Source organism: Callospermophilus lateralis, chromosome 1, assembly GCF_048772815.1.
Source record: "Callospermophilus lateralis isolate mCalLat2 chromosome 1, mCalLat2.hap1, whole genome shotgun sequence".
NCBI classification, from domain to species: domain Eukaryota; kingdom Metazoa; phylum Chordata; class Mammalia; order Rodentia; family Sciuridae; genus Callospermophilus; species Callospermophilus lateralis.
In genome coordinates, this window is record NC_135305.1 from 102368571 (window position 1) to 102382485 (window position 13915).

The following is a 13915-nucleotide window of genomic DNA, read 5'->3' on the forward strand; positions in this document are numbered from 1 at the left end:
CATTGATATATTTCCTAGAGGTGGAGGTTGGGTTATTGGTTTGTGGTCACAATGGTGAGCTAGGAAGGGAGCAGATAAGATGGAAAGCAGTTCTTTCTGACTCCAAGGTCTGCTCTCTTGGCCTTGCTTTTCTGAGCCTGTCCCTCTATGCACATGACCAGCAGAGTCTGAGGATCATGTTCCCTGAAGCAGGAGACCTATGCTTGATTCTTTGTGTGTTTCTTGAGTCCTGGACCTGCGAGCCAGAGCCTCTTCACTCAGGTCTTCTGGCAAGACTCTACCTCAGCCTGACTTATTCTGTGCAGGTTAGGGAACCCACATTACACTAGAGCCAGTATGGCTGGGGCAACCAGATTAGAATTACCAGCACCCACGAACTTCATCAGGGCTACAGATTGCACTCTGGACCTGCTGATCTTGGACTGTACCCTCTAATCTAGACTTTAGGTCCACCCTGGATGAAGATCTAATATCTCCTGGGGTTAAGCCAGGCATTCCTGAGAACTCATACAGAGAGGTAACTACTACCTGTCTGCTTTTGTTTTTTTTCTATTGTGTTCCACTGATGTTGTATGACTACACTAGTGAATTAAATAGTATGAAAATAATTTCTGGCATATTAGTAGAGAATTCCTTAGGTGTAGGGTCAGGGTGATAAATGGATGCCAGGGTGAAGTTAGAGGTCTTCCCAGAAGCAGAGCATGGTTGTAGTAACTAAGTTCCTAGGAGTTACGGCTCCAAGGTAAGCCTCATCCTCTTTCTTAGCCCTTTGCTACCTTCCTAAGGAAAACTGCTAGGTCTGCCCATAGCTTATTGTGATTTTTAAGTGAGTTAACAGACAAGAGGCACCGCTAACCACACTGGATACTTAGAAAACTCAGTAAGTGATAATAACTACTTACAATAGTAGTACAAATAATATGCTGCAGGAAAGTATAATACATAGCAAGTGTTTAATAAATCATGGTTATTGTTATGACCATAATTTATGATATAACTACTGCTTTCAGTTATCTAAATCCACACTGTAATGGATTAGAGGACTGGAATTTAGGGTGGTGAATCATCTTGAGAGAGGTTTGTTTTTCCCTAACCAATGACAGTATGCCAACATATGGCTGAGCTGAGAAATCCCTGGGTAAAGAGGGACAATTCTTACCACTGGTGCAAAGACTCTGGAGAGAGAGGAACGTATCATGGAAGGGCAGGACATTGTGGTGTTTAAGGAGCCAAGAAGGTAAATGCCTTTCAATATCCACAGGAATGAGAGGATCCCCTGGAGCCATCGTGTCCGCTGCAACAGAAAAACATAGCAGGTCAGTGTGTCATGCCAATCATAGGACAGTGCAGAGGCACGCACACACCTGTGGGTCATGCATGAAGAGATGGAGCAATACAGACCATGAATCTTCCAGGAATATGAATATCAATGTCCGCAGAGGAGAATGAGCCAGAACTAGGAGGAAGTTCAAATTAGAACATTTTCAGGAAGACCAGGTCTGAGTTCTGGCCTTGAATTTCTGTAAACATCAGGACAGGGCAGGTCTGGCCATTTTGCTACCTGAGCTTGGGGTGAACTGTATTGTAAGAAAACCACCACCACAGGGTGGGAGGTGACAAAAAAAATGTGCAGTGCAGACTAATTTCTTTTCCTCTTCATATGTACAGAATATGTTCCAAGTTAATAATGCTTTTCATGCATATTTTTCAATTTTAATCCTTATAAAATTAGCAGCATTTCCATTTTATACCTCTAGAGACTATAGATCCAATAAATGAAGTGATCAAACAAAAGTAGCACAGCAAGAGACATGGCAGATCCAACTCAGCCTCTCAGACCTGCAGCCCCTCAGACCTGCATCCAGCACCGGCATTCACATCCTTAGATGCTCTAAGAAGATAGCTCACCTTTTTAAAGGGGGATCATTTCTAAAGGATGCTTTCTTATGTATGATATCATCTGTTCTCACCAAGATGATAAGTTGAAGAGAAAGAAATAAAAGTTGGATGTTTAAAAAACTATGTGGGAAAAGGAGAAAAGTTTTCTGATTTTTCTTTTTTTTTTTTTTTTTTTTTTTTTTAGAGAAAATCAAAATGACCTCTGAAAACCAAGGCCTAGAGAAGCTGTGATTATCACACCTTAGAGCAAGCAGGCATGGCTCTGCTTGGAGAGAACAGGCATGATCAGAACTATAGCATGTGCCTGCCAGGAGAAGTAAAATGCAAGCTACAGTGGAATTTCAAATTTTCTAGTTCTTGCATTTTAAAAAGTAAAAGTAAACAGGGAAATTTTATTAAAACCAATATATCTAAAAAATATCATTCCCATGTATAAGAATTACTGAGATATTTTCATACTAAATTTGTAAAATGCACCGATTATTTCACACTTGTAGCACATCTCAGTTTGGACTAGCCATACTTCAAATTCTCAACAGCCACATATGGCTCATGGTTATGAAATTGAACACTATATCTATGAACTCCCTGTGGGCAGAGTGGAAAGGACCCCTGTCTGGCCTACATTTTATTTGAGGGTTATCATAAAGTGTTCCTAGTTGTTATTATAACTTTCACTTACCGGACACCACCATGTGCCAAGCTCTGTGCTTGAGGGATATGCATACATGTATGTATATGTATAAACACATACTCCCTCCCCCAGCTCAACTGCTAGGAAAACCCTTAGGTTGTATATCATGGTTCTACCTTTTAAAGACCTGAAGATGACTACATAATTTGTGCCCGGCCCCAGGAATCATGAACCTCTGCTGAGCTCATGCACTACTGAGGGGGCAGTGAGCTTTTAGCAGGTGCATGGTACTCTCTCTTGCCCAGGAGGGCTCAAGACTATTCAAGAAGCTCTGTAGTTCTAGTGACATTTGCAAAGAAAGACAATTTGTACTCTTTTCCTTCAAGATGAAAGCCAGATATTCCCCTATGTGGGCTACTTGAGAGCACATATTATTTCTCTGGGCTAGTGAGTTCCTGGGGCTTGCAACAAAATGACTTCCGAAAGGAGACAGGGACAACATGTGGCCAGGAAGGGAGGGCTTAGCTTCAGTGGAGGAAGACCAGCAGGCCTCCCTACATGGAAGACTGGAGAGCCAGGTCAGGGCAAGATCACAGGAGGAGCAAGAGGAGAGGGAGGAGGGCTGGGAATGTGGCTCAAGTGGTAGCGCGCTCGCCTGGCATGCGTGCGGCCCGGGTTCGATTCTCAGCACCACGTACAAACAAAGATGTTGTGTCCGCCGATAACTAAAAAATAAATATTAAAAAAAAAAAATTCTCTCTCTCTCTCCTCTCTCACTCTCTCTAAAAAAAAAAAAAAAAAAAAAAAAAAGAGGAGAGGGAGGAGAAATGGCAGAGCTGGGTGGGGAGGTGGAGGCTGGAGGGGAACTGGTCCCTTGTCTGCCAGGCTGCACTGGGACCAATCAGCCCCAGGACATGAGGTCAATTCAGGCTATGGGGTAGCCCTGGGGCCCTCTAGGTGTAGAAATGGAGGTCTAGGGAGGTCTTTAGATGAGGGAAGTATTAGTTGTGGGTGTAACAGGACAAGGGATGTGTGGGTTCAACTTCCACAAACCCATCACGGCATAAGGCAGTGGACCTGCAGAAGGTCCTGCAGGTGGTGTGGGATCCTTGTCCTGTGGCACCCCTCCCTAGGGCTTACCTGTCCTGTCCTGCACATGTTTGCCTGATCTTTCTGGCAAAATGTTCCATCCTATAGATGGGAGCCTCAGGGGGGATTAAGGTACAGGGACTTGGAAGCTGGATGTCCCCCTATTGTGAGATTTGGGCTTTTCCTTGAACCTCAGGATCATCACTGGTAAAGATCACCTGTGTCTAGGATTGTCACAGATGAAAGGAGAAAGACACAGTGCACCTATACGTGTCAGCCTGGCCTCCTTCCTCCATACTTCATGGACACCTGCTTCCTCATGCAATTTAGTAACCCAAAGAGTATCAAGCCATATAGTTCTGCCCCATGCAGAATCCACATACCCCAGCTTGCAAAGCATGTCTTAAGTTTTCCAGGCCCCTAACTGTTCTGGCCACCATCATCTGCAAGCTCAGAGTATTGTCACTCAACATGAAACAAACCGATCACACCTTTTAGACCTTTTGTGAACTTTGCCTTTTGGACAGCATCAGTCATGGTATCTATGTGTGTAGCCCTGAGTCCCCCACCATACCTGATTCCACAACGCCATAAGACTGAGGTCCACAGACATCTGACAAAATCCTTTGTGGAACTGGTCAGTGACATCCCCAGCAAGGGTGGTGAGGTGACTGGAGGCTGTGAAGTAGGTGAGGGCCACTCCAATAACAGAGAGCTGCAGCAATGAGGAGAAAGGGGGAGGCTCAGCCAGCTCCTAAGGAGGGGTTGTCTGGCATCTGACCATGTTTGGTCCATAAATCAATTGCAAGAGTGCTCAGTAGACATGGTTTCAAATGCTGTTTCAGCATTAACATGATAGAGGGAGACACTGTAATGATGTTGCAATTAGCTAATGCATAATCAACTTCCCATTAAAAAGATCTGTTCTTTTCAGACAAAAACACATTATTGACATTTTTTTCTCACAAAGAAAATGACTTAAGACAGTTACCTCCAGCCAGCTCCTTGGCTTTTGCCAATAGTCGAGGACATCCTCCTCAACCATTCTACAGAGTTGAAAGCAGAGGTGAATCAGGTTGAGTACCAGGAAGACCAGCTGGTAAGGGCAATACAAACATGCAAGATAAGTGGAAATTCAAATGTTTTTCAGAAGTCTAACTTTCTGGCTGCCAAGAACCTTTCTTGCCAATCACCTCTGAATAAACATGATGCAAGCCACATTCTTGCTCTGTAGCATTTAATAATGAACTTGTCCTGCAATGGCTCTTGGGCAGGGTGGTACCACTTTATGTGTCAAGCTCTCATAGAAACCCAGCTATGCTGGGTGTTGGCACTGCAGGCATCAGAACCATCATGGGAGTGTCCACTGCCAAAATCAGGCTTCCTAGCCTTTATGCTGGCCACTCTAGGCCTTCCTCAGCACCACTCAAGACAGTGTGTGTGTGTGTGTGTGTGTGTGTGTGTGTGTGTGTGTGTACACACATATACATATATACATGAAATATGACATCTATATATAAATATTTTTGACCACATAAAGTCTTTAAAAGCTCCTGATAAAGATTCTTATAGCAGTTTTCTTACCAGTGATGAGTTACCCATTTATTCTTACCCTCATTCAGCACTAGTTCAAATTCTAAATTATTGGGGCTGGAGTTGTAGCTCAGTGGTGGAGTGCTTGCCTAATACATGTGAAATACTGGGTTGGGTTCTAACCTCAGCAATACATAAAAATAAATAAATAAAATAAAGGTTAATAAAAAATTCCAAATTACTCATGTATTTATGTGGGATTGAAACCCATTAGCAGGGCCTTTATAAATTTCTCTTTGTCCTTTTTGGAGCCATGTGCCTATGCCCCATGGACCTGTTCTAAGAAGCTACCAACATAATTGGAAGTGAGAATGGGACTTGGTTCTCTGAGGCAGAAAAGCTAAATAAGGCCTCATTCTAGCAAAAGTTTCTAAGAAAAGACTCAGAATGAGTCTGGTGCTTTTCACAGATCAGTGAAGCTACTGAGCCACTCCATCTCATCTAGAGCCCTGGTGCAAGGGACCAAAGTTTGTGGCCCAAAAGTCTGGGACCTGCAACCTTCTGTGTGTCTGTGTTTGAGGATGGGGCCTCAAAGGAAGTTTCTAAGATTAACTGAGGGCAAGAGGGTGGGGCCCGATCCTATAGGATTCGTGTCCCCTCACACAGAGCAGCCAGAAAGGCCACAAGCTCTCTTCACATTCACTTGAGCACAGAAGGAGCTATGGGAGGACACAGTGAGAAGGTGGCTGTCTATCAGCAAGAAGAGAGACCTCATCAGAGCCGTCCTGGTGTCTTGATCTTGAACTTCTAGCCTCCAGAACTGTGTTAAACAAATGCTTGTTATTTAAGCCTCTCAGACTTTGTATGGCAGTCCCTCCCTCATCTGAGGGGCATACATTTCAAGACCCCCCAGTGAGTGTCTGAAGCTGTAAAGAATACTGACTCCTAGATATTCTATGTTTTTTTCTATGAATTCATATCTCTAATAAGGATTGACTTATAAATTCATCACATGTGAAATTAACATCAATAATTAATAATAAAATATAATAATTATAGCCATATACTATGATAAAGTTGCTTAAAACTCATGACTTATTTACTTCTGGAATTTTTAATTAAATATTGTCAGACCACAGTTGACTGTGTCACAGTAACTGATGCCCATCTTAGGAGTCTTAGGGGACTAAGACTGATCTAGATATTTGCCCCAATCCTCTTATGAAGAATTAGTGCATCTACCCAGCTCTGTATTTGTGCGTGCCTTGTATATGATGATTGCTTTCTTTTTCTTTTTCCTTTTTTTTTTTTTTTTTTTTTGATACCAGGGATTAAATCCATCCATGGCAATTAACCACGGAGCCACATCCTCAGCCCTTTTTGATATTTTATTTAGAGACAGGGTCTCACTGAGTTGCTTAGGGCCTCACTAAGTGATGAGATTGGCTTTGAACTCATGATCCTCCTGCCTCAGCCTCCCCAGCCACTTGTGCTCAACACCTAGCACAAATTCTGCGATGTAAGGGTGTAGGTGAGGGGTGGGCCTACAGAGTGTATTGGTCCTGCTTGGTGGGAACACTCTGTTCAGTGAGGCCCCTCCCCCCATGCTAGTCCAGGAGGTCAAGTGCAGGTGAGCTCACCTCAGGGAGCACAAGGGAATACCAAAGGGCTGAGTCACCGCGGAAGATTCGGAAGGACTCTATTAGGGATGAGGGGACAAGATCCCCAGTGGGGAGGACCTCCACGCTCAGGGTCACACTGGTGAAAAGTCTGGTTGGAGGGTTGTAGAGGGTGAAATGCACAGACACAGCCCTGGTGCTGTGGTCGATCCATCTGCTGGCCCTGAGTGCAGTCAGGGCCTCCTGGGCTTCAGGCCTGCAAAGCAGCACAAGTTCAGAGGGAAGATCAGGAGTCAAGCTTTGAAATCCACAGAAAAATTCAGCCACAGCCTCATGCTGGAACCACCTGGTGTAAGCCTTCACAAGGACAAGCAACACCTGGGTTTCAAATGGCCTTTCTCTATATTAGGGACACTCTCCCTAGAAGCTCACTGTTCCTCTCCCTTTGTTCCACTCTCTTCCCTGCAGCAGCCAAAGGGGTGCACAGGCAGGAAGGAATCCAGGCCATGGGAAGTTCTCCACTTATGTGATGTGAGGCAGAGATGCCCGATATTCCACCCCAAGCGCTCTAAAATATTCATTTTCCTCTTTTGGCAATGGTCTTCATTTTTAACATTTTTTGTTAATCCATGTTTAGTAAAAATTAAATAATTTCCTTTTAAAATTTTCTAGTCCTCAAAATGCATATTACTACAACTGTAAAGACTTCCTCCTGCTGTAAGCAGAACCCCATCCTGGTATAGGATGAGGACTGCTCAGGGAGCCAGGAAGGTGGGGATGAGAAAAGGGTTCTGGCAGGATGGGGCAGGCCACCTGACCACAGGTCTGGCCACAGTGTGGGCAATGTCTGCTCCTCATCTTCCTGGTGTGACACGAAGAAGTGACAGTCCTACTCCACATTTGGGGACATGTAAACACCCTGATCAGCACAGTCAGCACAGAACAAAACCTCTGTAGCCTTGGGAGGCTCTAGTAACCACTTTTTGGGAGAACATTCTGCTCTTTTCTCCCCCATGTGCTTAGTCTGCAGGCCCAAGGCTGAGTTCTCTCACAGCCTAAAGTACAGCTCTTCATCACATCACAGCAATAACAAGTACTGTGCAGGCCAAGGAAGTGCTGTGCCTGCCTCTGGAGCCTGCAGCACCTGTGCAGATGGGCACATCCAGTGGTGTCTGGGCCAGGAGCTGCCCAGCAGGTTCAGATGAATGCTGGCTTCTGACTTGCACTGACCTTGTTCTGCCCAGGCTGAGCATGAAGTCCTCTTTTCTCAACCCCCAGACACTGGGACCACCAGGGGTCACATTTTGGTTCTCAAAACCTCCAATTGCAGGGCTGCATGTAGGAGGAGAGTCCTCAAGGAGCGCTGAAAATGGCCTGGGAGGCTGTAGGACAAGCTACCAATTAGAAGAAGCCACTAACCGCTATTCCCAGGTTCATTGTATTCTGGGTTTTCCAAGCCCTGCAGGCACATAATACAACAAGGTGCCCTGCTCTACTCAGGACCATTTTTCAGCCTGTCTCATAGTCTCTGGGATCTAGCATGAGCTAGAGGGATCAAGGCTCTACCTATTGAAAGTCAGTACATGAGCAGTCTGAGGCTTGGACAGATGCAGATCCCATTATGGGATGATACAAGTAAAATGTCATATTTTGGATATTTCTAGCAAAGAATATGTGAATATTTTATTTTTAGACTTTTAGATTTTAAAATTCTTGCTTTCACCTAGAACACCAGATCTCTAAGGAAAAACTGAACCAAGCAAACCTACTGCAGAATGCTGAACCTAGGAGAGGCATTTGGAAACAGTCCACAAGGGGAGAAGGAAGGCCAGGCTCCCACTCTTCCCAGCCCTGGCACCTGACAAGTTCAAGTCACCCTTTAGTGCTCTGAGAAGCCAATAGATCTGCCAGCTTCCAGCACCAGTGTCTCCCAGACTTTTCTAATTAAGTTTATTTTTAGAAGTAAAAGAAAGAGAACATCTTACCTTGTGTATTCTGCAAGGAGAAACTTTTTGCTGCTTAATTACTGAAGTGCCTATTAGGTAGCATTTTCCACCAAGGGCTCCAGGCTAAAGAACAGAAAGAGACTCAGAGGAAGGCCCATGTTGTAAACCTCATACACCACCTTCAAGTAGTGCTAAGGAATCACGGGAATACTGGGTAACTGCCTAGTCTATCAGGGCCCAAATCCTTCCTTCTAAAAAACACTCCAAGGATGCAAGCAACATTCTAAGAAAGACACAACTCCCTCCCCAGCCTCATTATGGAAAAGGACTAACATCATTCAAAAGATGTCTTTATAATTTGCACTTCATAGGAATGATCTATTTTTATCTTTTTCTCAAGTTTTAACACTGTTGTCATTCCACAAAACTATAGAGAATAAACTAAATGAAATGAGAAAATGTTTGAGGACTGAAGGATAAACATACTTTATCTTTAAAAGGGGAGGGAGGAGAAAATAAAATATGAACAAAGAATTGGATTATACAAAAAGCACATTCACTTTTTCTTCTGAACTTGGAACCAGACTTGCCTTTTCCCGGAAGCTTCCTTGATGCCCTGTCTTAGCCATTTGCTCCTTGTGTCCCTTGCCATGGTATTTTACATACTAAACTATATTCTTCCATCTCTGCCCCCATGTCTCCCAGAAGTCCCCCTGTGTCTGGTTCAGCTTGGCAAGTGCAGAACATGGAGCATCCTGCAGAGCCCAGGAGGGTGACATGGGAGGAGTAAGTGGGCTCCAGACAAGGAAAGTAGTGGGGTGCTCTGCTGGCCAAGGCACCCATAGAGCAGAGTCACAGACCTTACAGCCACGTGGTTATTCAGGACCCAAACGGTACTGCAGGTCCCCTGTCAAGTGACTTCTGGGGTGATGTGCAGTGAAGAGGAAAAGAAAAGCCCACCTGAGTTCCCTGAGCAGCAGCAGCAGCAGCGGCGGAGGGGCCTGCCAGGTGCAGCCCATCCAGAAGCGTGGTCAGACACCAGTCCCACCAGTCATCAGTGCTTCTCAGGCCCTCCAGGGATTGTCTGGCATTTCTTAATTCAAGAACAAAAACAACAAAAAAAGTTATTTCTATATCCATGAGAACAATCAAAATTGAGAATAAAAACTGGTTTTTCCTTGCCAATTTTTAATTTTAGATTCTCTGCAGGAATTAAGTCAAGGCCATCCATAGCTTGAGGCACAAATCCTGGAATTCCCTTTGCTCCTCCATGGCAGGAAAGAAAGGAGAACAGCAGGCAAAGCACTTGTTCATTCACTCACACATTCACTCAACAAACGTTCCTATGCAACTACTAAATGTCAGACCCTCTTCTAGGCACTGGCAATGAAAAATAAAATCCCTGCCCTCCTATGGGGAAATGAACAGCAAATAAGATATAAGGTGGTCCCCTGTGGGTTCAACTCAGCAATTTTTTTGGCTGTACAATGGTAGAAAAGCATACCATCCAACCACTCTAATGTCCACTTTCAGCACAGTTTTCAATAAATTCCATGAGATGTTCCACACTTTATTACAAGCTTTGTGTTAGATGCTACACCAACAGTAAGTGAATGTAAGTGTTCTTAGCACATTCAAGGAAGGCCAGGCTAAGTTAGGAGGAAGATGAACTAGGCGGGTGGTGTTAAGTTCTGACTTAGGGTGCTCTCAGTATATGAGGGCTTTATCAGGACCTAACCCCATCATAAATCAAGGATCATCTGCATAAGCAAAACATACTATGTAAGTGATAAATACAAATGAGGGAAAATCTAAGCAGGAATGACAGACAAAGTGGTAGGGTGAGAAAGCTGAAGGATTTAGTTCAAGTGGCTAAGGAATATATGAGGTGACCAGTCAGCAAAGGCCTGAAGGCCACAAGGGAGGAGTCTCATGGTCATCTGAGGGAGAGGTTTTCAGGCTGGAGAGGACAGCAGAGGAAGCCATATGCTTGGGAAGTTAGGAGTGGGTGGCCAGTATGGCTGGTGCAGAGGGTGCCAGACACCCAGACCAGGGAACAGTCCTCTCTACACTGACTGGTGGAAGGACACGGTGTTTAACCTGCTCCCATAGTGTTGGATGAGTAGGCACAATTGAAGAGCAGCCTGGCACAAAGTAGGACATCAGCAAATGCTAGTTTCCAATTAACTGCCTTTTTTATTACTTGGGGCTGCAACCTTATACATGCTAGGCAAGCACAGTACTATTTTAATTAGGTATATATGATAGTAGAATGCGTTTTGATTCATTGTACACAAGAGCAGTACAACTTTTCATTTCTCTGGTTGTACACAATGTAGCGTCACAGCACACTTGCAGTCATACATGTACCTAGGGTAATGATGTCCATCTTATTTTAGACACTTCTCAAAAGAAGATATACATTTACTCAACAAATATATGGAAAAATGTTCAACATCTCTAGTAATTAGAGAAATGCAAATTGAAACTACTCTAAGATTTCGTCTCATGTCTGTCAGAATGGCAGTTATTAAGAATACAAACCACCATAAGGATTGGTGAGGAGTGTTGGTGGTGGGGGAGGCACACTCATACATTGCTGGTGGGACAACAAATTGGTGCAACCAATCTGGAAAGCAGTATTGAGATTCCTTAGAAAATTTGGAGTGGAATTACCATTTTATTCAGTTAGCTTCTTTATTGTATTCATTAGATGTCTGCTTCACTCTCCTCCAAGGGTGAACTTAAGGAAGCACTAAATTAATTTCAACCTGACAGAATGTACTATTCTCAGCTTGCTCAGTCAATGTGAAAGAACCATGTGCACCCAAGGCTATTGTTGGAAGCATGAGTCTAGCTCTGCACCAGAGCCAAAGTGTAAGGAAGGGAACAAATGTTCCTCAGAGAAGAGTCCTCCCACCTGGGTTCCCTTGTAGGGACATGAATATGGACAAGGACAAGGTGCTCATGGCAATACCCATGGCAAAAAGAAATGTAGCAATTTCATCCAGAACTTTCTCCATGAAAAGAGGAGACCAGAAGACTTATTGGACACAGTGATTTTGTTGAAAGTGATAAGAAGATGGAGAATGGTATGACCTGAAGTCATTCAAGTATACACAAGTTTAATTGTCCTGCCTATTCCAGCAACCAAGTCTAGAGTCCTCCAAAGTACAAGCTCAAGATAAGTTCTTCAAATGGTGGTCGTGGACTTGAGCAAAGTTAGGCTACAGAGATGGAGGTACCTGACAACCAATTGTGCACTTCTCTTTCCAACTCCATGTTCAGGGATATCACCTTGGTAGCATGAAATGGACAATGGTGGGAGCATTTACACCACGGAAATTGGCAGGCAGATGCTATAAGCCAGTGCCCTTGTTCTCCAGAGAGAACAGGACAGTTAAATGTTGGCCAGCACAGCACAGAGAACACGTTCTCAGGCAAGTGTTGAAGCAGATATTTCATTGGTGATTGAGGGCAGCTTTTGGAGACAATTGAGAAAAAGTGTTTTAAAATTTTAGAGGCATGACAAAATTGGACAATATAAAAGGAAAAGAAACCAAGAAAAAGAGAAAAATTAACATAGAAGTTAAGAGAGAGATGCAAAGAGTCTCAATGAACAATTTATATACACTATTAATATGTTCAAAATTTTCCATAACATGTGAGAATAAAACTCCAGTCAGCTAATTTGACTGGTTTTATTTCATTTTTCCTACAGATGGAGGACCTCCTCTCCATTCACATATTTGGGCTTCATTAGTTTTGCCTAACCTATGCAGGCTGCCTGTTGGGTGCTGATTCTCTACTTTCCCCTTCTCTGAAACTTTGGTCAGACTATATGTCAAACACAGAGCAAGTTGGAGACCTACAAAAACTTCAAGAGGATGGGAAGAAGAAACAGAGAGGTACCAGAGATAGGAACATAAAACAAGAAGATACAGCTCTGCAAATATTCACAGCCCCTGGGGAAGGAAAACATGAAAGATGGAGAGGCAATGACAGAAAGGGCAGGAGGAGGGGAAGAGGATGATCCTTAATTTTCAACAGAGAAGTGTTAATCATCTGTTCTTAGAAGCAAGATTATTTGACAGATAAACTGACTATACACCTATCATCCAATATGCTCCTGTGTTATTATCAAATAAAGTAGTATAAATTTTATGGCTACATTGATTTTTGTATAACTCCCTCCCTCCCAGAGCTGGGAATTGAACCCAGGGCTTCTCTCATGCCACGCAAGTGCTCTATCACTGAGTACATCCCCAGACCAAGTTTGCATGACTTTTGAAGGAATGTTCTCACTGTCTGACTCTGGCCCCTGTTGAGATAACATGAAAGACCCGAGCAAAACTCAAGCTGAGACATCCCACACCAGAATGAATTCATCTCACACGCACCCCTGGCACACTGGAGTGCAGGTAGTGAGCCAAATGAGCCAAGAATACTCTGGCTCTGTCTGTACTAATTACAGCAATTATATAAAACAGGCTACAAAACTAGCTAAACAATGTGAGAGATAAAATCAGCCTCATTTTCCATGCCTGGCACTTGGACAGAGTGCTCTTTTCATTTACTGGTACTTTATTTTTGTTTTATTTTACTTGGAATTTTATGAAGACCTTATTGAGTTCAGAAACACTTCAAATGCCCCTTAAATATGACAGAATTCAATAATATGGTAACTTTTTGTGAAGAAACAGAAACCCAGGAGCCTAACTCCTTCACTTTACAGATGAAGATTCTATAGCCTAGAAAGGACTGGCAGTCACCTGGTAGCCACAAGAAAGCCAGAAGCCTAGTCCCCGAGTTCCATGTAATTCATTTCCCTCCTGGCCTTTAGCTCCTCTTTCTGGAATGCTACAAACAACAAGCCTTCAGGATCAGGGAGTGGTTGATGGGGGTGCAGGTGAGGTTTTGGGATAGTGGGGGGAGGTAGGGATGGTGAGGTGAGGCAGAGAGGGTCCAGTTTTAAACATTCTGATATGAACCAGGACATAAGAATGTATCCCTGCCTTGTAGTTAGACCATCCAGAGGTAGTGAGATTTTGCATCCTTGTGGAATCATAAGGTCTCTGAGAAACCACGGGGGTAATATCTCAGCAGTTCATCTAAGCACAATGGTCTCAAGTGCGTGCGAGATCTCACAAATATTATCTCAGCTGTGATATTTCTGACTTGAATACCAAGTGGCA

General features: G+C 43.7%; 1 protein-coding gene across 1 annotated transcript in view; it reads right to left on the reverse strand.

The window, feature by feature from the left end:
* Nucleotides 1–13915, reverse strand: part of Pkd1l1 (polycystin 1 like 1, transient receptor potential channel interacting) — a 140174-nt gene that overhangs the window by 12599 nt on the left and 113660 nt on the right. The window contains exons 42-48 of the mRNA XM_077110056.1: nucleotides 9681–9813; nucleotides 8760–8843; nucleotides 8005–8156; nucleotides 6796–7030; nucleotides 4614–4718; nucleotides 4197–4337; nucleotides 1160–1294 (exon numbers count right to left, since the gene is read on the reverse strand). Coding sequence (XP_076966171.1) covers nucleotides 1160–1294; nucleotides 4197–4337; nucleotides 4614–4718; nucleotides 6796–7030; nucleotides 8005–8156; nucleotides 8760–8843; nucleotides 9681–9813 — 985 coding nt within the window. The remainder of the gene's footprint in view (nucleotides 1–1159; nucleotides 1295–4196; nucleotides 4338–4613; nucleotides 4719–6795; nucleotides 7031–8004; nucleotides 8157–8759; nucleotides 8844–9680; nucleotides 9814–13915) is intronic.